At 53.1% G+C, this 22,158-nt stretch overlaps 1 protein-coding gene across 6 annotated transcripts in view; it reads left to right on the forward strand.

The window, feature by feature from the left end:
- TOX2 (TOX high mobility group box family member 2) overlaps window positions 1-22,158 on the forward strand; it is a gene marked incomplete at its 5' end in the record, with an annotated part of 125,950 nt that overhangs the window by 30,436 nt on the left and 73,356 nt on the right. For 5 of the 6 annotated variants that reach the window (XM_079126917.1, XM_079126922.1, XM_079126920.1 and 2 more), the window contains one exon: window positions 17,480-17,545. The exons of the other annotated variant lie outside the window; for it this stretch is intronic. In XM_079126917.1, the coding sequence (XP_078983043.1) occupies window positions 17,480-17,545 (66 nt within the window). The remainder of the gene's footprint in view (window positions 1-17,479; window positions 17,546-22,158) is intronic. 6 annotated transcript variants of the gene reach the window in all.

Below are 22,158 nucleotides of genomic sequence, written 5' to 3' on the forward strand. Positions count from 1 at the left end.
CTTTGCAGATGCCAGTAAGTTAAGGATCTTGAGGTAGGGAGGCCACCTTGGGTTATCTGAATGGAATCACAAGGATCCTGACCAGAGAATGCAGGGGGCCTCAGAGCCGGGGGAGGTGACGTGAGCTTGGAGCGGTGTGTGCTTTGAAGATGGCGGAAGGGGCTGTGGACCAAGCCGTGGAATTGAGAAGAGAAGGAAGCACGTCTTCTTTTGGAGCCTCCAGAGCAACTTTGACGGAGCCTGGTGAGACCGATTTTGAACCTCTGGCCTCCAGAACTGTAAGAGAATAATTGGTGTTATTTTAAGCCACCAAGTTTGTGGGGATTTGCTGCAGCAGTCATGGGAAACTATCACCTCACCTTAAATCAGAAAGCACTTTGAAACAAACCCAGTGTGCAGAAACCTTCTCTGTCTTGTTGATTTTGCTTTTTACAGCCCTCTGTCCTTCCTTTTGTGCAGAGTCCCCCGCTTAATGTGGTCCCCACTTCCTGGGCTTCTCATTGCTGGGGAGAGGGCCGGTCCTGGGGGTGTTCATCCAGCACCAACCCTCCCCTGCCTTCTGCAGGCTCTGGTGAGGCTGCTGCAAAGACCTGTGCTCTGGGCAAAGGGCCTGGCACCATCCAGGAGGGACCCAGCTGACAGGAGAGTAGAGGCCCATTTGGAGAGGGTAAGGGATGGGACTGGGCAAATGAGCAGGGACCGGACCAAACAGGACCTAGGACCAAGTGCTCCTAAGGCAGTAGGGAAGCCTCAGAGGAGTTTAAGCAGGGAAACCACCTGTGCAGGACTTAACACTGGTTCTCCTGGTGTGCGGTTCAGCAGGAAAACCTGGTCTTTGTTCTCCCACCTTCTGAGGGTCCACCCTAGGCTAGACCCCTCATGGACCCATTTTATAGATGAGGAAACAGAGACTCAGAGGGTGTCCTGTGGATTCTGTCCTCCATGTGGCTGCCTGAACCATCTTTCAAAATATAAACCACAGCATGTGAAAATCAGAGCACGTGACTCCCCCGCAAGTCCCTCGAGGGCTGTCCCGGGATGAAATCCAAGTACCTTGCCCTGGCTCTAGGGACCGTTCATCTCATCCTTGACCCTGAGCCTCTGCCTATAGTGCTCCAGGCCCTCTGTTCCCGTGTGACCTCGGGACTTTGCATTTGCCATTCCCCTCTTGTGTCTGAAGTGCCCTCGCCCCTGATCCCTGCCTGATGGCACCCCACTTCCCTGCGGCGCTCGCCTCTGGAGAGAGACCTTGTCAAGCCTGTTTCTTTCCATTCCCCCTCTGCCCTTTCTTGTTTTCTGCATGTCATTTATGACACTTTGAAGCCACTGTCTATTGGCGTGCTCATTGCCTGCTCCTGCGGAGGACCCTGAGCCCTGTGGGGACAAGAACCATGTCTGCCTGGACCCTCTGAGTCCCGGCCCTGAGGATGGGTGCAGAGGACGTGTAGAGCTCTGGGTCTATAAGGCGTCCGGATGCTCCTGGACCTGCCTCCGAGACGGACGTCCTGCCTGTGGGGACCATCGAGGAGGGGCGGTGGGTGGGGGCGTGTCTGCAGGCACTGAATGACGCCATTCTGGTGATACCTGCTCTTAACCCACTCGCACATTCCCTGGCATTTTGAGCACCTGCTTGGCATCTCAGCCTCCCCAGGGACCCATGAGGGGGTAGGGAAGATGTCAGACTGTTCGCCTCCCAGGCCAGCCACTTAGAGCTGCGACGCCTTCACAGCTTCCTGTACCTTTCTGAGCCTGTTTCTTCATCTATACAACGGCATGCAGTGGGGTGGGCTCCCAGGGAGGGACCAGCACATTCATACCATTTCAGCTGAAAAATCCCTTATCTGACCCAGGATGCTCAAGGCCCTGGGTTGGGTCCCCAGCAGTGCACATGCATGCGTGTGCCCACACACATGAGGAGGAGGAGGAGGAGGAGGAGAAAACTCCTGTATCCAAAATCCAGAGAGCCCCACAACCAAAAGTTGTTTTGTAGGCATCCTGCCACCTCGGTTGGCCCAAAGCCTGCCCTGCCCTGCCTGTTGCCTGGCGCTCTGTGCCCCATGCACTTGTCCACAGGTCCGTTCCCCGTAGGACGAACGCGTTTGGTGGCAGGTATTACCTCACTGAAGCTGCTGCGTCAGCTGTGGCATCTTTACGTCACTGCTTTTCTCAACTCCAAAGAGTCTGAGTTCCGTCCGCAGCTGCTTGGGTCCTGGCTGGTGCGAGCTGCCCCTGAAGCCCCTTCTGGAGCCCCGGCCGCCGCAGGGCCTGCAGCCTCTTCTTGCTTCCTCCGGGCCTATTTCTCGGCAGCCCACATCCACTCACTCGGTCAACTGGGGTTAAGTTGGGTTCTGGGGCCCGGGGTCAGAGGTTAGAACTTGGGGTGAGGGTAACCTGGCTGCCCAGACATTTCTGCTATGAATTTACACGGGGAAAAGCTTTTTCTTATGAATCATCAGAAAAAGAAATCAGAAGGAAGTGTGCGCGACCAAGGAGAGGAAATTAGGGTTTGTGGCCTGTCTGAGCCACCTCGCTCTGACTCCCAGCTGATCCCTTGCTCTTGGCAATGCTCATTCATCCCCGAGACTCTCGGTGCCAGATTCTGCAAAACCCTTGGGGCTCTTGGGGTTTTCCTCTGGCTCCAAACCTGTGTCCATCTCAAAACTTCCGGTTCCGAGTCTCTGCGTACTGTTTTATCCTAATGCTTTACCTGGTGCACCTTTTCTGCCTGCTCTGTGGGGAGTCCTGTTTCCTGGCCCCTGATCTCACAGCCACTTCTGCCTGGCTTCCTGGGCAGGCTCTGGTCTCATCTCCAAACCACTCCCCACCCGCAAGCCAGAGGCCACCGTCTCAACTACAGCGCACGATCCAGGCCTCTGCCTCGGCTCCCTGGGGTGGCCCTGTTGGCCTTTAGTCTCCCCTCCCGCTCCATACACAGGTCCTCTCCTCCTGCTCCGAGGCCTTCAGTAACATTCCCCTGCCTTCTCCCGTCTGTCCGCCTGGCTAATTCTGCTCATCCCGGGGAGGGCTGCTTAGAAGCCACCTCCCCTGTAGGGTCTTTTTATGCATGGCCCGTTTCACAGCCCCCGTGTACTTATCACTCACCCAGATTCTAACTCCTGCTCCTGTCCCCTGCTAGGCCACAGGCTTTAGGAGGTAAAGACCATGCCCCACGTCCTAGGTACCATCCCCAGCATTAACAGCAGAAGGCTGTTTTCAGCAAGTCCGGGTGACTGGAGACAAATAGGCAGTGTGGCAAGCGCGGGGACTCCTCAGCAGCAGGCAGTGGCCTTGGATCTTGTCTCCCCTACTCCTGGCTGGCTCTTTGCCCAGCGGTGGCCGCCCTATTGCTTGCCAGTAAGCTGGAAGCTGGCTTCCATGTCGGAAGGGGTGTGAAACATCCTAGTTTCTTAATGGGTTTATTGCGTGTGCTTTTCTCCATTTGCCGTGAATCCAGCATACATCCCCCCAGCCCGCATTCGTTCCTTGGAATATTGCCTCTCGTGTGACTTTTCTGTTTGAATCTTGTGTCTTTTTGTCTGTCGGCGTCTTGCTTTCTGTGTAATTTGACAGAGCCATTTCTACGTCGTATATATTAGCTGTCTTCGAGTCGGTGCTGATATTTTCTTAGTCTGATGTCCTTTTCATTTTGGTTTTATTGTATTTCCTTCCACAGAAGATATTAATGCATATATATTTGAATCTGTCAATCTCTCTTCCTCTGCGACTGCTTCAAGGGCTGAGGATGTTATGCTGCCTCCACGGAGCTGATCAACATTCTCTTCTGTTTTCTGATTGTTTCCTTCTAATGTGCCTTTTTACACTTAACTCTTTAATCTGGCTGGAGTGTGATTTGGTGGGTGTCTTGTCTGGGTGTCTAGTGCGATGGTCCTTTACAGGATAACCCTGCTGTCCTCAATCTATTTAGTAAATAATTGGTCTTTGTCTCTTTCTTTCTGAAAGGAGAGCCAAAAATAGAGCAGTTGCTGTGCAGCTGGCCTTGTCACTTTCTAGCCGTGTGACCCGTGAGCATGTGGGTCACATCGAGCCTGTCTTCTCTGTGAAATGGGTGGTTACTCGCTCCTTCCCAGAGTTGTTGCGAAGATGGACTGAAATGCCACGCACGAAGCTCATCACACTGCTCCTGGCGTGGAGTCCACGTGCCCTTTGTCATGGCGTTTCCATGGCTAGTGGGGTGTGGTTGCAGTTCCGTCCCTTGCTTGGGTCTGTTCTTGTGTCAGTGGATCGGAGTTCTCGCTTTATGTGACCACCACATCGAGTTCATTGTTGCTTCATAGAATGTTTTACTTCCTGGTCAAGCCAGGCACCCCTTCCATCTCACTCTTGGAATGATGCTTTAAATTCTCACCTGTAGTGTGTTCCAGGGCTCATTGGTTCCTCCATCCCCCTGCTCACTGTCCCTACCTCCCAGGGGACTTGGAGATGCTCCTCTTCCCCAAAACACATGCCAGGATTCGCTCCCTCCCAGCTGCCTGGCCTTGGTGCACTCCGGCCCTCTGCTGACCCAGAGTTTCCCTGGGGACTTGTCCTGTGTTCCAGGTCCCCCTCAGAGCTTAGCTCCTGCCTGGGGACATCATGGGGGGGTCTGGTCTGGGACTGGGGAGAACAGGTTGCTGTCCACGTCCTTCAGCTTTGATAGTGACCAGGTCCAACCTGCTTCTCCTGGAGGCATAGGCTCAGGGGACCTGAGAGTGTGGTGGTCGTAACTTGTGACCTGCTGTGGTCAATAACTGTGGGCCGTCTACTAGCCCTGGCCTCAGTGTCCCAGGGGAATACTGAAAAGTCTGACACCTGGCCACCATGACACTGCATGATTTTCCTTAAACTGGGTGGCTCTGTTGCGAAGTTGAGTCAGAAAAACTCACTGGCATATGCTGTGCCTTAGAATGCAATTTGCTCTGTCTTCTGGGGGAGAGAAGATCTGTTAGGACGGGGACACCCGCCCCCCACCCACTGGATCTCCAAGACAGAGCCTGGATCTGGGGCATAAGGGCTCAGTGGTCAAAACCAGAGAGGGGTGGCCCTGGGCCTGGGAAGGTGCCTGGGGTGATGGGGAAGCTGGCCTTTCTGGCCCACGGCCACACAGAAGCTGAGTGCAGAGTCCAAACTTGAACCCAGCTTGCTTCCAGGGTGGCACCATGCCAGCGTTCTCTCTGCTGCTGCTCCAAAGGCTGATTTTAATGTGGCACTTTAAAAAATATATCAGCAGTGTTTACAAACACCGTTTCCTGTGTTATCTGATACTCACAGAAGGAAGCGAGCTGGGTCCTTAGTCTGTGTTAGGTTTTGGGGTTAGATGCAGAAGTGCCAAGTTCGGGTGACCTAGAAAAACCTTTCTAGGTCAAATTACAATTTCAAAAGATTGTTTTTTCTTTTCTTCTCTTTTTTTAAACCGCCCCACGACCCAGCACTGTCGTTGACATATCTCCCTGCCACCACTGCAAGCCCTTGTGTGTGATGGAGGGCTTGGTTTGTAGTGCTGGGGAGAAAATAGCTGCCAGATCACCTGCTCTTCACTGTCTCATTTGCTCTCGCTGTCCCCGCTGTCCCGTGCCACAGCCCCACTCCACGTATGCTCAGGCGGCTTTTAGTTAATTGTCTTTGGCAAGAATCACTTTGGGGACTCGTTTCCAACTGCTCAGAAGATAGATCATTGTTAGGCACAAATATTGGCAGCACAGGGCAACCCAGGGCTCTAGACCACTGACCGCAGTCTCTGGAAAGCGGCCGAGAGTTGGACAGCTCCTCACATGGAAAGGAATGGAGCAGGACCCCAGAAGGGGCTTAGTCTTGTTCCGGGAGCAGGGGCTCTGCAGTGGGACTTCCTGGTTCTGCATCCTGATTCTGCCACTTACTAGCCGTGTGGCCTTGGGCAAGCTGCTTACCTTCAATTGACCTCAGTTTCCCCATCTGTGAAATGGGAGCCCTAGTCATGCTAACTTGCTCCACAGGATTTTAAGGCTTACCTGAATGAATCTTCTCAATCAGTGAAGAGTACCTGGCAGGTAGCAAGGACTGTCCAGGCCACACAAGTTCATTACCCTGAATAATCCATCGAAGCTGTGTGGGCGCCGTGGCACGTGGCCAGCTCCTCCTCGGGCTTGAACACTTGTTCTGCCAGCTGGTGGCTGCTCGCACCGCAGCTGAGGCTCTCCCCAGGTACTGCCTGTGGCGCTCCCCAGCAGACTTCTGCCTGTAGATTTCGCCCTCAGTGTCTCTGGGGAACCTGCTCTAAAACAACAGGTGACCATCTGTTGCTGAATGGATTTCGATTTCCATTTTAAAACATGTTTGTTTTATATGCTTGTGTTTCCAAAGCTTTGGGAGGGCTGGCCTTGGGGTTCCCAGCCTCCCCATCTCTGTGCATGCTCTTCCTGCCTTGGTGATCTCCACCAGCTCCAGGGGGGAAGCTCCTCCCCATTCTCCAGGTGGGAAGAAGGAGGCCGGGCTCCAGGGTGAGGCACAAAATGGAAACCGAGGGACCCCTGAGGGACCCAGAGAGCGCCTGCCTCAGGCCCTCTGGGTGCAAACAAGGAGACCAGGTCCAGGTGCCCTCCTTTCACCCCTTGGGACCTCAGGACATGCTGGTCCTAGCGGACACTCTTGGGGCAATCTGTTATGGCACTTTGGTCCTCTCGATGTGTTAGTAAGTGTCCCCAGAACAGAGGCTGCCAGTCTGGCCTGGCAGTGACCGTCAGCAGTGGCATCCTGGAGAGGACAGCATGGGAGTGCAGTGAGCATTAGCTGCGTGGAAGGGGAGGAGAAAGGCGTTTCAGAGGAGATCTGGCCTGGCAGGGTCTGCCCTGCGCGTGGCGCAGGCAGGATGCCGGAGCCATCTTGGAATGGCAGACGTGGGAACATGCCGGGAGGGAGGCAGGCGGGGCAGATTCTCAGATGCCTTGAAGACTGCAGTGAAGACTTCGGACTCTGCCTCGGACGGGGAGTTGGGGCATGGCAGAGTGACCTGGGCAGAACCACGTGGAGGCCTCGTCTGTCATGGGTCCCTCTGGCCCCTCACTGACCAGCTGATGCTCTGTAAATAACTGTGCACTAAGTGGGTGGATGAATAAGGGCAGGAAAGATGGTGCTGGAGAGTGGGTGCCAGTTTTAGTGTGGGGAGGGAGTGGGAGCAGGGCTGTGGGCCCCCATCTTCCTTCCACCCCAGCTCCTGAGAGGCCCGTTGGCATCAGAGTAGACAAGACTAGGGACCAGCTGAGAACACACATGTTGGACTCTCCCAGGGCAGAAGCCAGGTGGAAGGCCACAGAGTCATGAACCCAATCTGATGGGGTCCCGGCCTGCCCCTTTGGGCGCTTCCTCTGGGTACGCCCTGCCAGCTTCCCAGCCCCAGCTCCCTCCAGCATGGGCTGTGGCCCCCTTGGATCCATTCCCCTCGCAGCGGCCAAATGAAAATGTTTGTTGAAAACAACATGTGCATAATTAAAGCTTAATGAGCGCTTGTCTGTTTGGAATGTGCAATTAGATTTATAATCGGGGATGGGAGCTAGCTCCAAATGGCTTTAAATGGAGCTGAGAGAGAGGATAATTTTTGCCATAAATCTGCGGTAATGCAGTCGCTGTGTGAGTTACCAGTGACAGCACCAGGAAAGAAGCACAGGCCTGCCAGGCCACCAGACTATTCCACTGGGCTGCCCTGCCCGGGGCCCTGTTGGCAGCTGTAGCTGGCCAGTACCCTGTGGTGGGACCCAGTGGCCTTGGAAGTGGATCTGCTCTGGGTTGGAGCTGGAGCTCCCTGTAGGCTCAGAGCTGTGGTTGAACCACCTGTCTGGAGATGGGTGACTGGTGCTGAGTCCCGCTGCCCTGGCCCCTGGGTGACTTGGCCAAGCCAGGAACCCCAGGTGCATTCACGCTGGCCTGCAAGCTGGCAGCAGGGCAGAGCCTTGGACTGGGATGTGGCCCCTATTTTATTCCCTGCCCTGTCCTGTCACTGAGTGCGCAGAGGACGTCAGTTAGCATTTCCCCAAATGAATGAATTCCCTTTTACCAGACTGTTGCCTTAAACAAGTCTCTCTCCCTCTGTGGGCCTCAGTTTCCCCATATGCACACAGAGAATTGGACTTGGCTGTTGCTGATATCGGCTCTTCTGTGTCCGCGGTTCTGGATCTGGAACAGACAGTGGCTGGGGCCGCATCCAGACCATTGCTGTCCAATAGAGATGTAATGCAAACCACGTGTGTGGTTATCAGTGTCCTCAGACCCACGAAGAACGGTAAAAAGAAGCGGGAGGAACAGCTTTCAAAACGCTTTTCCTTAGCACAGGCATCCAGTGTCCCGCCGAAGTGGGAGCAGGATCGGGTGTTGGGGCGTCTTGCATTCTGTTTGTTCTGGGTCTGGAGCTCCTCTGCGCAGTTTACCCTTACGCACATCCTAGCGTGGGCGGGCTGTGTTTCAAGCGCTCACTGGCCACTGGCTGGTGCCCACCATTCTGGACAGCACAGGTCTAGAAGGAGCACAGTTAGAGCCAGGCCAGGGCTCCACTTTCTCTTCTGAGAAGTGGGCAGAGTGATCTCACCTTCCAGAGGAGCCAGGAACCTGGTGGCACTTGTCCCTGGTAGTGACTGTGCCTATTTTTGCTTTACCTCTTGATGTCTTTTAATGACTAGAAACAAGTGACACCAACTCCTATCAGCAGTGGGGACAAGGGTCCTGCTGTGACCTACAGCACTGGGCTTGCTCACAAGGCACATCCCTAGCCCCTCTGGCAGGCTGGGCCCAGGCTTACCTCCCTCCTTCTCTGAGTGGATAAGGCCCAGGCTCAAGGGTTGGGAGGTCACCTGCTCTGGGTCACACAGCCTGTATGCAGTCAAGGTGGGAACCCAATGTGGACTTTCGGGGGCCAACATCCTGGACTTCAGACTCAGCCTGGGCATGGCCTGTGTGGCCTTGGGTGGATTCCTTAACCTCTCTGAGCCTCAATCATAGTGCTGGGTTTCCAAGTGGGCAGAATAAGGATACCCAGCAAAGCAAAAACATTCATCAGGAGCAAAACATTATTGGAGAGAAAATTATATTTGATATGTCAGGAGCAAAGTCTAAAAGCCATCATCATGGGAAACAGGAAACCGTCAGGTGGACTTTCAGACAGACCTCCATTGAATCTCAAATCCCATACAGTGGGCAGAGGGCTCAGGCCTCTTTTGCAGGCTTAAGGCCTCAGAGACTTGTGGGAAGCACCTCAGTTTCTTCATCCACAGAACAGAGGGAATTCCAGCAACTTGACAGGCTTGTTTTGAGGACTAAATAATAAAATAAGAAAGAGTTCATAGTCATCGAGTGCCTTCCTCCACTGCTGGGCCATGTGCGAAGCACTTCCCATATTTTAACTAATTTAACCCCGTGGCAGTCATACCCATTTTCCTGATGAGGAAGGTGAGGCCCTGTCACTTAGTTAAAGCAGTAGTTCCACGGGATGAAAGCAGTAAGCCCAGGACTCGAGCCTGGCAGCCTGGCACGGGGGCCATGCTTGCGACCTGGGTGCTCTTGCACTTGGCCGGTGGCGAGGGCCTGGAGCTGGGCACGCGGGCTGGTCTGTTTGAGCCTGAGGCGTCCCAGGCTGGTGGCTCGCTCTGGTCCTCTTCATCCTGCAGCCCGCCGCCCCGCCCCCGGCGTCTCCCTGGTCCTGATGCGTATCTCACGTGAGACTCTCACGTGAAACCGCACACTCAGCGGGGCCCACGCTGCAGCTGCCACATTCCCTGCCTCTGTCTTTTGAGCTGTGCTTTATCTGCGCAGCATGAGCGTTCTCACAGCCCGCGAGGGGCCGGCAGGAGCAGGACCTGCTGCTTTGATTGTTTACCCTTTAGATCTCCATGAGGCGCATCTCTGGGTCTCTGTGACCAGCTGGGCTGAGGGCTGTGCATCGTTGGTCTTTGATCTATGTCTCTGTGCAGAGGGGAGGAGCAGCAGCTTCTTCAGAACAACTGTTGCTTTGGTATCTGGGGTCAAGGCCAAGTTCAGAAGGGCTGACAGGCTTTCGGCAAGCTCCCAACCACCCTGGGCCTCGCCTTGCTCATTTCTACTGTGGGCTGGTTGTGGCAGCCTTGGGGTTCCAGTGAGGTGACAGGGCACAGCTCCAGGGTGAGGAGCTGGGCATGCGGGCTGGTCTGTTTGAGCCCGAGGCTTCTCAGGCCCGTGGCTCACTCTGGTCCTCTTCATCCTGGCATAGTGGGTGCTCACTGGCCCGTGCTCCTAGCAGCCTTCGATGTCATGTTCGCTGTTCTTTGCTGTCTGCTTTCTGTGCGTCCTGCGTCCTGTAGCCTCCCAGTCACTGTCTTCAGGGTGCCTCCTCCTTGCTCTGTGCTAACCTCATCCTGGCTCTGGTCACAGGTGTCAGATGAGGCCAAATTTAACATCCGAATCAAGAAGCTGGATTCCTTGCTATATGTCACTTGGCTCGTCTTTCCAAATCAAGCGAGAGCTGGTCTTTGCAGCATCTTGGAAGCCTGAGTCCTGGGATAGGACATTCAGAAGTCGGAGGCTCTGGGGCTGGCTGTCCCCAGCTGTGGACCCGTGGCCGTTGGAGTAGGGCGCTTACGGATCACTTGGCTTTCAAAGGCTGGGTGATTGCAAAGCCGTTACTGGCCCGTCAGAATGGACCTTAAACTGGTTTTGTGATCATTGGTTTGTGGCTTAGGACACAGAATGTGGACAGAGACTGGCCCATCTCCTCCTTTGCAGAGTTAGAGAATAGGCAGGAAGCTGAGGGACTGTCCGTGTCACTGGAGGCCTGGGATCCGTGAAGGCAGGGCTGTCCCAATCTCTGTGGTGTGCCTGGCATGGAGCCCAACACCTGGCATAGCACTCACTAGGTACCAGTGGACCAATGGCCGTCGCCCACTCTGTGACCTCCTGTCTCTTTGCTTTTATCTCTTTTCAGTGTCTTCTGGTTATTTATTCAAGTTTTAGAATTCCCAGGGGGCCAGTGATGATATTCACTTATTATAAATGCCCAGTGGTTGGGAACCTGTTCCTTGGCACATAAGGGTCCTTGTACGTGATCCAGCAAAGGCAGTGGCTGGTCTCACTTGCTTCATCACATTCCAGTTAGATCTTAGACCCAGGCCCAGAAGCAGAAGGAGTCAGGGGAAGACATGGAGAAACAGGTCAAGGCAGAGGGGCTGACCTTGGACAGGAGGGAGGTGGCACACCTTTCAGACTAAGGGAAAGAAGTCAGGGGGGTGTGAGGCAAATATCTGGGGAGGGCTAAGGAGCAGGGGGTCGGCCAATGTCCTCGGTGTTCAGAGATGTGGGAGACAAGGTCGTCTGCTAGATGGAGGGGTGGGGACTGCTAAGGGGACGTGAGTTCAGCAAATAATGACAAAAACAGGGAACACTTACTCAGCACTTGCCAAGAAGAGTTAACTCTATCAGACATTGTTACAGACATGAACTCACAGCAGATGGCTGATAACAGAGATTACGAACCCTGGGGGTTGGGAACCGTTCCTGCCATGTCCCTGTCCCATAGGTGAGGAAACTAAGGCAGAGGGGCACACAGCCAGTAGGTGGTGGAACCAATACTCAGACTCAGGAGTCTGTGTGACGTAGTGTGTCACACTATGCAGAGGCGAACCAAGTCCAAAGCTGATCTTAGAAGGACCCAAGAATATAGATTTATAAAAACAAGACTGTGAGATGGAACATTTTGCCAGAGAAAATGTGAACCTAGGAAGAGTTGGATTGCAGTAAGTAGAGAAAGGAGGAGAGTGTTCTTGGTCGACAAAGGGGCAGTGTGCCAGGGAAAGGGCACAATGTCAAGGACTCTGGGAGCTGAGGCTCAGGACTGCTTGCCATGGAGGGTCCTGGATACAAGCCTAGGTGAGATGCAGTCCCAGGCAGGGATTTGATATGAGGAGTGAAGTGAGGACCCGAAGGCCACTGATGAGGGTCAGTGGAGGGCGGAGCAGAAAGATCTGTCATGTGATTGGATCAGGGGATGCAGGAAGAAAGGAGTCCAGAGTCCTGTAGGTGTCCTGACTTGATTGGGTGGAAGGTCCCACCTTCTGTATGATGAGGGAGTGCAGAAGTAAGTCCATGCATATGTCAGGAGCTCAGGGTGGGAGGTGTTGAATTCAAGGTGCCAATAAGCCAAATGGGGGAGACGTCCGGGGGAAATTGCACATTGAGATTTGGAGATGACTTAGCTAAAGATGAAGATTTAAGAGTTGGTGATATGTTACAACCCCGAGAAACCATGACATTATCCAGGGAAAGTGTACCTAGAGTAACAGAAAATACCAGAAAATACCCACTTATCTGCCCACCAACCCACTCATTCCTTCATTCTGTCTACCAGTCACTTGCCCATCCAGGCATCTCTCTGTGCATCCAAACTCAGCCCAGCCATTCATTTGTTTATCTTGTCCCCCATCCCAATAATCTTCCCGTACACCTTTCACTTAACACTCATTCAGCTGTCTTCTCATCCATCCATTCATCTGCTCCTTCCTCTCATCCCAGACATCTAATCTAGCTCCCCATGTACTCACCCACCCATCCATGCTTTCCATGTGTCCATCCATGCATCTATCATCCTTCTATCCACTCATCATCCATCCATACATACATTCCTTCATCCCATTCTTAAACCATCTCATTAACAATTAAGAGCTTATACTGATTACATGTTGAAATTATAACATTGCAAATATGTTGGAATGAATACATCATTAAAATAATTTCTCTTGTTTATGTTTACTTTTTAAACTATAAATACTAGAAGATTTAAAATTCCACATAGCTCACATTTATGACTTACATTACATCTCTATTGGACAGTGATAATTTATACCATCCATCATCCATCTATCCATCCATCCATCATCCACCCATCTAGCCATCATCCATCCATCTATCCATCATCCATCATTCATCTATCCATCCATCCATCCATCATCCATCCATCTAGCCATCATCCATCCATCTGCATTCATCCATCTATCCATCATTCATCCATCCACCCATCCATTATTCATCTATGTATCCACCCATCCACCCTCTCATTCATCCCATCATCTATTCCTGTTACCCCTTTCATCTGCCCACTTACCACACATGTCCATCCCACAGATATTTAGTTTATCTCCATCATGAATCAGTGGCTCCGTGGGTGAGAGGAACAAGGAAACTGAGGCCTGGAGCCACGAAGGAATTTGCCCAGAGGGAGAACAGAGGGAGCTGGGATCTGACTCTAAGATCAGGGCTCTTTCCCTCTTCACTTGGCCATGCATTTATGCTAAGTTTCCTTTAAGATGAAACAAAACCAAAAACATCCTTGGGGGCAGGGAGAAGATGGTGTGCTTAGGTTGGGGGATGACTATTGGAGTAGGGGCCCAGGATCCCCTCTCGCCGATGGGAACCACACAGTGTGGGGGAGACTGATGTTTTAGAAGCCTCCGTGAGCCATGTCCCTGGTGGCCGTCATGAAAGGGTTATCCCCACACATTCGATATTTGCAAAAATGTGGGTTCTTTCAGATTCCAAAACTCATTTCCATGACAAAACTCTTGGGAAGAGAAGATGAAGGCCTGGCTTTTGCAGAACAATCTTCCAGCTGTAATGAGGACTGAAGATGGCAATGGGAAGAGGAATTATAATTAGAATATGAAATGGGGAAAATTAATCTATTCCAGTCAGTGGCGAGAGGATGTTCTCCTGACGTTTCATGGCAATTCTTAGGCTGTTGTTTCTGCCTACATTTTTTCCTTCTCATTTTATAGCATGCAGAAGGTTGTGTGGTGTGAAAAAGGATTTTTGGCTGAGAGGTTGATAAATTGTGAAATAGGCGCAGGGTTTCTGTTCCTGTGTGCCTTCGCTTTGCACGTCTCTGTGTGCACATGGGGCGTGTGTCTGCATCCACCCTGGTGTGGTTACACCTGCAGTTCAGAGGCATGGTGTACCTGCACGTGTCTGCCGACGCTCCTCTCCTGTGTGTGCCCGTTGTGTTGTGCACCAGCCATGTTCAGCGTCTCTGAGGCATGTGCACTTGTTCTGCCCTGACGTTGGTTTGTGCAGGTTGGTGTCACCCGTGGCCATGGGACATGCCTGCCTAAGTGCTTGGTTTATGGTGTGTGTGCATGCCTCTGCTTGTGCACACTGCATAGGTCACATGCTTTCGTGTTCACCTCAGTGTCCACTGGGTGGGTGTGACACGTGTCCCATCTGTGCACATGTGCAGGGGAAGGCCACCCTGCTGTGTCTGCAGGAAGAGGCAACTCTGCGACCTCCTCCTTGGCTTACAAGTTCTTTCCCAGAAAGAGTCCCCTGCAGGGAGGGCTAAGGGTAGTCCCCAGGCCATGTGCACTAGCAACTCCTCCTTAGATGTCAGCTGGATAAATGAGTGAATGGAGTATCACCTGAGTCACACCTGGAGACCTCCCAGGAGTCCGCTATCCCAGCCCCTTGCCTATTCCATGCTGCTGGCTCCTGCAACTCCCAGTCCAGGGTCTTCCTTCAGAGGCCAGAGCCCACAGCTCACGGTAGGCAGTTCCTCCCTCTCCTGAGCCGCGGATGCATTGTCAAGCAGCTCTTGTGGGCCAGGCCTTGGGCTAATGGTTGGCTGCATGGAAGGATCTAGATGGGCCTTGGACTCTGCTATGAAGGGCTCACAGCCTCATGGGGAGGTGGAGCAAGAGAAAGCAAAGCAGAAAATGACACTTGAGCCCGGTCTCCCCTACAGTGTGTGACCTTTGGCAAGGCTACCCTCCTCCAGGGAAAAGAACTTTCTCTATCAGGCTGTTGTGTGGGTCAGATGAGATCTTCTCTGTGGATCCCGTCTCTGTGTCCAGGTGTATTCCTGCGTTCACCAGCTCTGTGTCCACTGCCCTCTGTGCACGTCGGGAGCATTTAACAAGTGGCAACTGTTACACAGGTTTTGAGGACACCTTTCTTCTCTGTTCCTTTGTCACATCTTGTTATGCTTCTAACTAAACCTTACCACTTGGTTCCTACTGCCCAGTTAAACTTCATCCTCCTCCATTTCCAGTTATTCTGTTAGGATAGATTTATACAGTATGTATCCTTTTTGAAAAGATTTTGCTTTTATCAAAGTGCTCAGTGGCCATGGAGACAAATCAAGTGGTTCCCAGGAGCTTTTGTTGGAAGTTTTTCCATCCTCCCCAGTTCCTAGTCCCTTTCCTGATGCCAGCCTCTGCCAGTCATTGATGTTCAGAGATGAGCAGGACTCAGCTCCAACCCCTATGCTACGCTGGGGCACGTGACAGATGTGGAACAGACTGGGCTGTGAGAGGGACAGCGGGAGGAGGCGGGCCTCCTGCAGGAAATGGCCTGAGCAGGCCTTGTGGTCTGGTGGGCAGAGCCCTGCACGTGGGGTCAGTGTCCCGACTTGAGGTGTGGTACAGTCTTTTCTTCTGCTGATCACCAAGAACACTGCCCATCTGTGCTGTTGAGATGTGTAGCTGGGTCCCACTAGTTCGATGGAAGCCTGGCCCGTTAGGAACTCTCTGCTTGTCGGAATTGGCTCCTTTACTCGTTCATTAAGCATCTACTCTGGGCCACGCACTATTCTCAGAGCTTGGGGGGCCTCAGTGTACAGGCAGACTAAGATTCCTGACTCTCGGGAGCCTCTAATTTAAAAGGGGAATCCAGCTGTAAGCAAAGAACGTGGTATTTTTAGTCAGCTTCTTTTGCCTCTCTGACCAAAAGAACTGACAAGAACAATTTTTAGAGGAGGAAAAGTTTATTCGGGGTTCAGAGGTCTCAGTCCATAGATGGTCAGCTCCATTTCTCTGGGCCCAGGAGGTGAGGCAGAACCTCATGGCGGAAGGGTGTGGAGAAGGAAAGCAGCTCGAGACATGGTAATCAGGAAACAGAGAGAGCTCTGTTCACCAGGACAAAATATAAAGCCCAAAGGCATGACCCCAGTGACCCACCTCTTCCAGTCACTCCCTACCTGGCGACGGTTACTGCCCAGGTAGTCCATATCAGTGGATTAATGTGCTCAGTCGGCCAAGGTACGCTCCCTCCTTAGTACGGAACTCCAGGTCCTGATGGGAAGAATTACGTCCTGACATAAAGCACTTTCCAGGACGCACTGCTACGAGAAAGTCAGGGGCAGGGCAGCATGCTGTCAGTGTGGGGGAGCTGACTGTAACACGGACATGTGCAGACTGTCTCAGGGGACCCCAGGAAGCTGGATGGTACACTTCCTCTGGGGAGGGCAGCAGGTGACCTGGGGAGGGGTACGAAGGAGGCTTCTCACCATGTTGCCATTTGTACTTTTGGAGTTTTTGACCATGTAAATATATCCTAATAAATTGTTCAATTTAAAAAAATGGCCAGCTGTCCCCAGTGTGGAGCATTGGCTGCAGATGGCTCACAGTGGGTCCTCTGGATATTGTCCCTGGCCCAGTGCGGGCCACCTTGCTCAGAAGGTTATATCTCCCCATATCCCCCAAGGGCAGCCCATAGCCAGTGACCAGTTTGCAGAGACCACAAAAGGCCACCCCTTGCTCCAAGCTGGGACTCACTCTGCAGTGCAGTTCACACCCTAGAGCTGCGAGAAGCGAGTCTCCAACTGATCCTGTCCTCGCTGAGCTCCACCACTGCCCTGTCCCCTGCCCTCCCACCCTCACAGGTGACATCTTTGAACCCTTTCCTCAGGCTCTGCTTCTGGGGAAGACACCCCTGGGAAGGAGGGGCTCACCTGGAATCAAGTAAAGGGCAGTGCAGGTGATGGGTCCAGTCACGTGCTCTAAATCGCGACACGCTGTGAGGAGGGACGACGGTCCTTATGTGCCTTTGGCAGATGAGGAACCTTAGAGGTTCAGAAGCCAGCTCAAGGTCACACGTCACTGGGAGGAGAGCAGGTGGCCCAAGGCCCTTGCTTCTCCTCCTGCACCTGAACCTCTGTTGCGAGAGAGTCCACACCAGCTGCTTCCTTGACATGGACTGTCCTTCCTCTGCATGGTTTTGGTCCTCACGGCCTGCAGCCTCTAGTGGCCTTAGGGGGAGGGGGCAGAACCACTTGGGATGGGAAGACCTGGGGGCCTGACTGGAGCAGGCTGTCTTGACCCAAGGACTCTGGAGATCCTGGCCTCGCCCCGGCACCTGGGTTCCAGCTCTGGCTGATCACCTGCCGAGAGACGGGTCTGCAGACTTCTAGGGATGGGAGGTCGGAGCCAGCCAGGCAGCCCTCTGTCTGTGCACGAGGTATGGAGGGCAGAGAGGATGGCTGTCTTGGTTCTGCTGGTGATGACTGGCGCTAACCTGAGCCTTCAGGGTCCCCAGAACAGGGGCTGCTCCTTCCACCCCAGAGAGCCCTGCCGAAACGAGGCCTCGGGCATCCTGGACTCCAGAACTTACACCTTCAGGTTCCATGGCCCCCGCCCCTGGACGCAGTCCCCTGACCTCCTCTGGCTGCTTCTCCGGGTGCCGCCCTGAGAACACGTTAATCAGAGCTGCTTCTCTCTCTCTGTTCTAGTTTGATGGTGACAGTGCCTACGTGGGGATGAGTGACGGAAACCCAGAGCTCCTGTCGACCAGCCAGGTGGGTGCTCGTCCCCTTGAGCGGGGATCTAAGCCTTGGGCTGGCTGGAGCCCCGCTGCTCCTGGGGTACAGAGGCTGGAGGGGCACAGTCATAGCTGGGGGTCCTGGCTCTCTGCTGTCCCCTCTCAGAATCTTTACGGATACCAGTTGAGTCCTTACAAAGGACAAACTGGGACTGTAGGGTTTCCCGTAAATCAGCTTTCTGGTGACCGTTGACTTAAAATGGACATCATCAAGAACTTGCTGAAAATCAGATGTACTTCCCACATTCCCCATGTGTGTGGCCAGTGTCCACCCCGTGAGCAGAGTGTCTGGCGCTCCCTGTGCTGCCTGCCTCGAGCACGGCTCCCTGGGGACGGGCTGTTGTGAACGTGCCCATGCCCGGGCACAGGGCTGCAAGGCTATCTCACTCTCCTGCAGATAGTTGTCCATGGCCACTGGAGAGGCTGGTGATGTGGCACAAAGGGAGGAGAACAGACGCTTCCTGTGGGGTCTTCCTGGTGGTGAAGGGGCCAAGTGCTTCCTGGCGTGGCTGTCCCAACCCTAGCCCTGACCTCTGGGGGGTCTTACATGCCTGCTGGAGTCAGATTTTCCACTGAGAGCTGAAAACTAAGATTTCTTTTCCCTGGGAGCATCCTCACTGCCAAGCGGGCCTCTGGGGACTGTCCTCACTACAGGCCAGGGTGCTGGGGAGGGTCCTCCCTGTGACCCCAGGGAGAGTCCTCACTGCAGGCTGTGGTGTCATGGAGGACGGCTCCCTAAGGCAGTGGTGGCTGCAGGGTGGCACTAGCTCAGGGTGCTGGAGTTTCCCGGCTGCTGACAAGCATGGGGCACTGGAGGACAGCTTGGCGTTGGAGCTGACCTCCACCCTCTGTCTCTGCAGCCCACATCAGTGGCACAGCAGCCTTCGGGCTGGTCCCATATTGTCCAGCTGGCAAAACAGGAACTCGCTAATCCAGAGATGTTTATGTCCCCTGCTCCATACAGATGTGTAAGAGGTGGGCCTGCCACCTTTAGAGAGCCCTGCCCTTAGTGAGAAAGGCACTGTGGTCCCCTGGGGGCATGGAAGTGCTGCTGCGGGGTGCACATCCCCTCCCTGCCTGGCCAGGGCACCCCTACCGGGCCACCACACCATGCCCGTCTTGGTCTGTCCCTGTATCCAGCTGGTATAGGAACCTGAGCAGTGGGTCTCAGACAAAGCCCCACACACTTACCCTGTCCTCCTGCGGGGAGCCCATCTCCACCTCAGACCACCACCAGCTTGCTTCAGCCTACATGTCACTTCCTCAGAAAGTTCTTTGTGACCTCCAAATCCAAATCCCCTCCCCATGATTCTCTCTCATGGCACCATGTCATTTTTATTGAGGTGTTTGTCACTGTCTGGTCATTTGCCTATCTGTGTGGTGACTTAGTTAATGTCTGATTTCTGCACTGAACTGTGACCTCCATGGGAGGTGGTCCAGGCCCTCTTACTGCTGTGTACCCCAGTGGGGCAGAGTCTGGTGCATAGAATGCACTTAAGAAATATCTGTGTAATGAGCGAATGTGACTGCTTCTTTTTTCTGGACCTCACTTTCCTTGACAATGCAACAAGTGTTGAACTTCCTGAAGGTCCTTCCAGGTCACTTGTGCTGTCAGCCAGAGAGTCTCCCTAACTTGAGACTTCATGATGAAGACATCAGGATGCTCTGAGATTAACTAAGTCCATCCAGTGGCATGAGCCAACCTGATTGTGAGCAACTTTGGCAAATGTACTCTAGATTTCTTATACAGAATCAGTTTTTCTGCACAACACACACACACCTTGAAATGTAGTGACTTAAAACAATCAATATTTATCTAGCGCCTGGTTCCATTGGTTGGCAGTTTGGCTGGGTTCAGCTGGGTGGCTCTTCTGGTCTTGCCTAGAATCTTTTCAGTGGCAGCAATATGCCCCAGGGCAGCCAAGGACTGGTTGATCTGGGGTCTGCTTCTGCTCCATGGGGCCTCTCATCCTCCAGCTGGCTAGCCTGAGGCCACTCACAAAATGGGGGAGGGTTCCCAGAGCAGCAGGGGCAGAAGTTGTAAGGCCTCTTGAGGCCCAGACTTGGAAGTGGCACATCTCTACCTCCAGCTCTTTCTATTGGCCAGAGCCAGACACAGGCCTGCCTAGACTCAAGGAATGGGGAAATAGACTCCACCTCTTGATGGGAGGGGCTGCAAAGCATTGTGGTCTTTTTATAAACTACCTCGTCTAGGAAACATAGGGATCAGTTCATGCTGATTTTGCTGAAGACTATCTCAGACTCTTCCCAGAACTTCCATGCCCTGTGGCTCAGTGGGACTCTATCGGCCTCTACTCTTTAATGACAGGAGTTCTGTAGATTTCCTTCCAGTCTTTTCCCTGAAGTGTCTACTGGAACTCACACACGTGGACACTCTGTCACCGTGCGCTGCCTCATGGCTGCAGGAATTGTACTGTCCCAATTACCGAAGGATGGACAAATGCATGGGCACATACAGCTCTCATAGCCAAGAGCAGGTCCAGAGACTGAACCCTCTAAATGTCACAAAATGGATTTTATTTCTGTAAAATACATTTTATAGATAGAGTTAATTAGTAGATCCACCCATCCAGCAAATGTGTGTCGGGCCCCTGTGACAGGCGAGGCTCTGGATGGGAGGAGGAAGCCCTTTCTGAAAAATGTGTACTTCTAGGATGTCCTGTTTTATCATTTTACATTAAAGACTTGCTCTTTAATGTAATACTTCTCCTGAAACAGCATCTTCTTTACTTGGAAACCGCAGCCTAGACTGAGGGTCCCAAGGGTACATATTAGCCAACCATGCCCCCTTTGAAACATTTTCAAGCCAGCTCTTATGGGCTTGAAGTGGCTTTTGCAAATGCATGCTCCATTGTTTGGCTTTTGCAAGTCTCCACAAAATTCGTGCATAGCTGCCTTCGCTTTCATGAATGATCACTCCCCCATCCCTGGACCTTGCATTTCTTTTGTGCCAGTCTTTCCCAGGTGACCTAAGAATGAGATGGTTGGTTCTTAGGTAGGGCTGCAGCGCGTGGAGACCAGCTCTCCTCCTGCCTAGAGCAACCTGTCGGGGAGTTGCAGGGATTGGTATTTCCTGTTCATATGACTCAGGAAGAAGGAGACTTCCCAGGAAGAGGTGAAGAGGAAAGAAAGGAGGCTTGGGCCTCTGCAGACCTGAATTCAAATCCCAGCAACAGACACCCACCTGCAAGTGGAGTCGCCTTCCTGTTGAGTGGAGAGTCAGCCTGCCTCTTGGGGTGCTAGGAGGAGGAAATGAGGTGCAGGCAGTGGTTCTGTGGGTGCCTTGCAGGGCTGCTGTGGAGTACTGACTGCTAGCTACTGGTAGCTGCCTCCTCTCTGGAACAGTGGCCTCTGCCCATGGGATCTGTGAAGCAGAGGAGGTGTGGGTAGGGGTGTGGAAGCCCGCCTACTCATCAAAGGGCGACTCCCCATGGACGCCAGCTGAGGCGGTGTCCCCGTTCAGCCCCTTCTTGGCCCTGTCCTGCTCCTTTCCCTTCCCTGCCCCCGAGCTCTTCTGCACTGTCACCTTTGCAGGAATCCCCACCCCAGACTCTAGTCCGAGGGACTCTGAGTGTGCAAAGTACCACTGTTCAGAAACTCTAGCCGGGATTCGTTTTTATTGTTTTTATCACCATAAATAATTCTCTGGTCACAGGAGACAAGTCTCTGGTCACACCTGTGTCTCTACAGACACCGTTTCCTCTGGTGAAGACCCGTGAGCCCTTTTCACCCAGTAAATGCCTATTTGTTCCTTCGGGGGCACTGCAGATGTCAGCTCCTCACTGCAGCTTCCTGCCAAGGGCAGCTTTCCACATAACTTTTCCTAAGGATTATTGAAAGGACTTGTGTGTGTGTGTGTGTGTGTGTGTGTGTGTGTGTGTGAGTGTGTGTGTGTGAAACAGAGTCAGGAGATGGACTGAGAGTGGATGATAAGATCAAACTTACAGTTTTAAAAGCTCCCCGTGGCAGGAGTGGGTAGAGGGAGACAGTTGGGAGGGTATGCTCATAGGCCAAGCAAAAGAGGATGTTGTCCTTGATTGCGGTCGAGGCAGAGGAGATGGGGAGAAGTGGATGCTCTGGTCGTGTTTTGGAAACAAAGTCAGCGGGTCTTGGTGGCGACGGATATAGAGGAAGAAAAATGGAGGAGTAGTGGATGCCTCCCAGGCCTCTTGCATGGGCCCATTTTCCAGCATTTTCTGAGTTGGGGAAGACCTGGAGAGGTGCAGGTTTGATGAGGTCAGACTTGGACTTGTGGCATTTGAGATTCTTATTTAAGTTAAGTCCAAATGGGTGCAGGATCGTCCAAGTCTGGAGCTCAGGGGAGATGTAAGTTGGAAGTCCTCAGCCCATGGCATCAAACCCCTGGCAGTGAACGAGAGGTATGGAGAGAGAAGGAAGAGTGAGAAGGGCAGAGGATCAGCGACCATTAAATGCTGAGCTGCGGCATCTGAAGGCAAAGCTGGAGGGGGCAGACGGAGCTTGAGGAGTGGTTTGCAAAGTCGGAGAACACGAAATTTAAAAGCCAAGGGCAGAGTATTTCAAGGAAAGAGATGCTGGGGAAAAAATGAT

This window comes from Sciurus vulgaris, assembly GCF_902686455.1.
Source record: "Sciurus vulgaris genome assembly, chromosome: 2".
NCBI classification, from domain to species: Eukaryota; Metazoa; Chordata; class Mammalia; order Rodentia; family Sciuridae; genus Sciurus; species Sciurus vulgaris.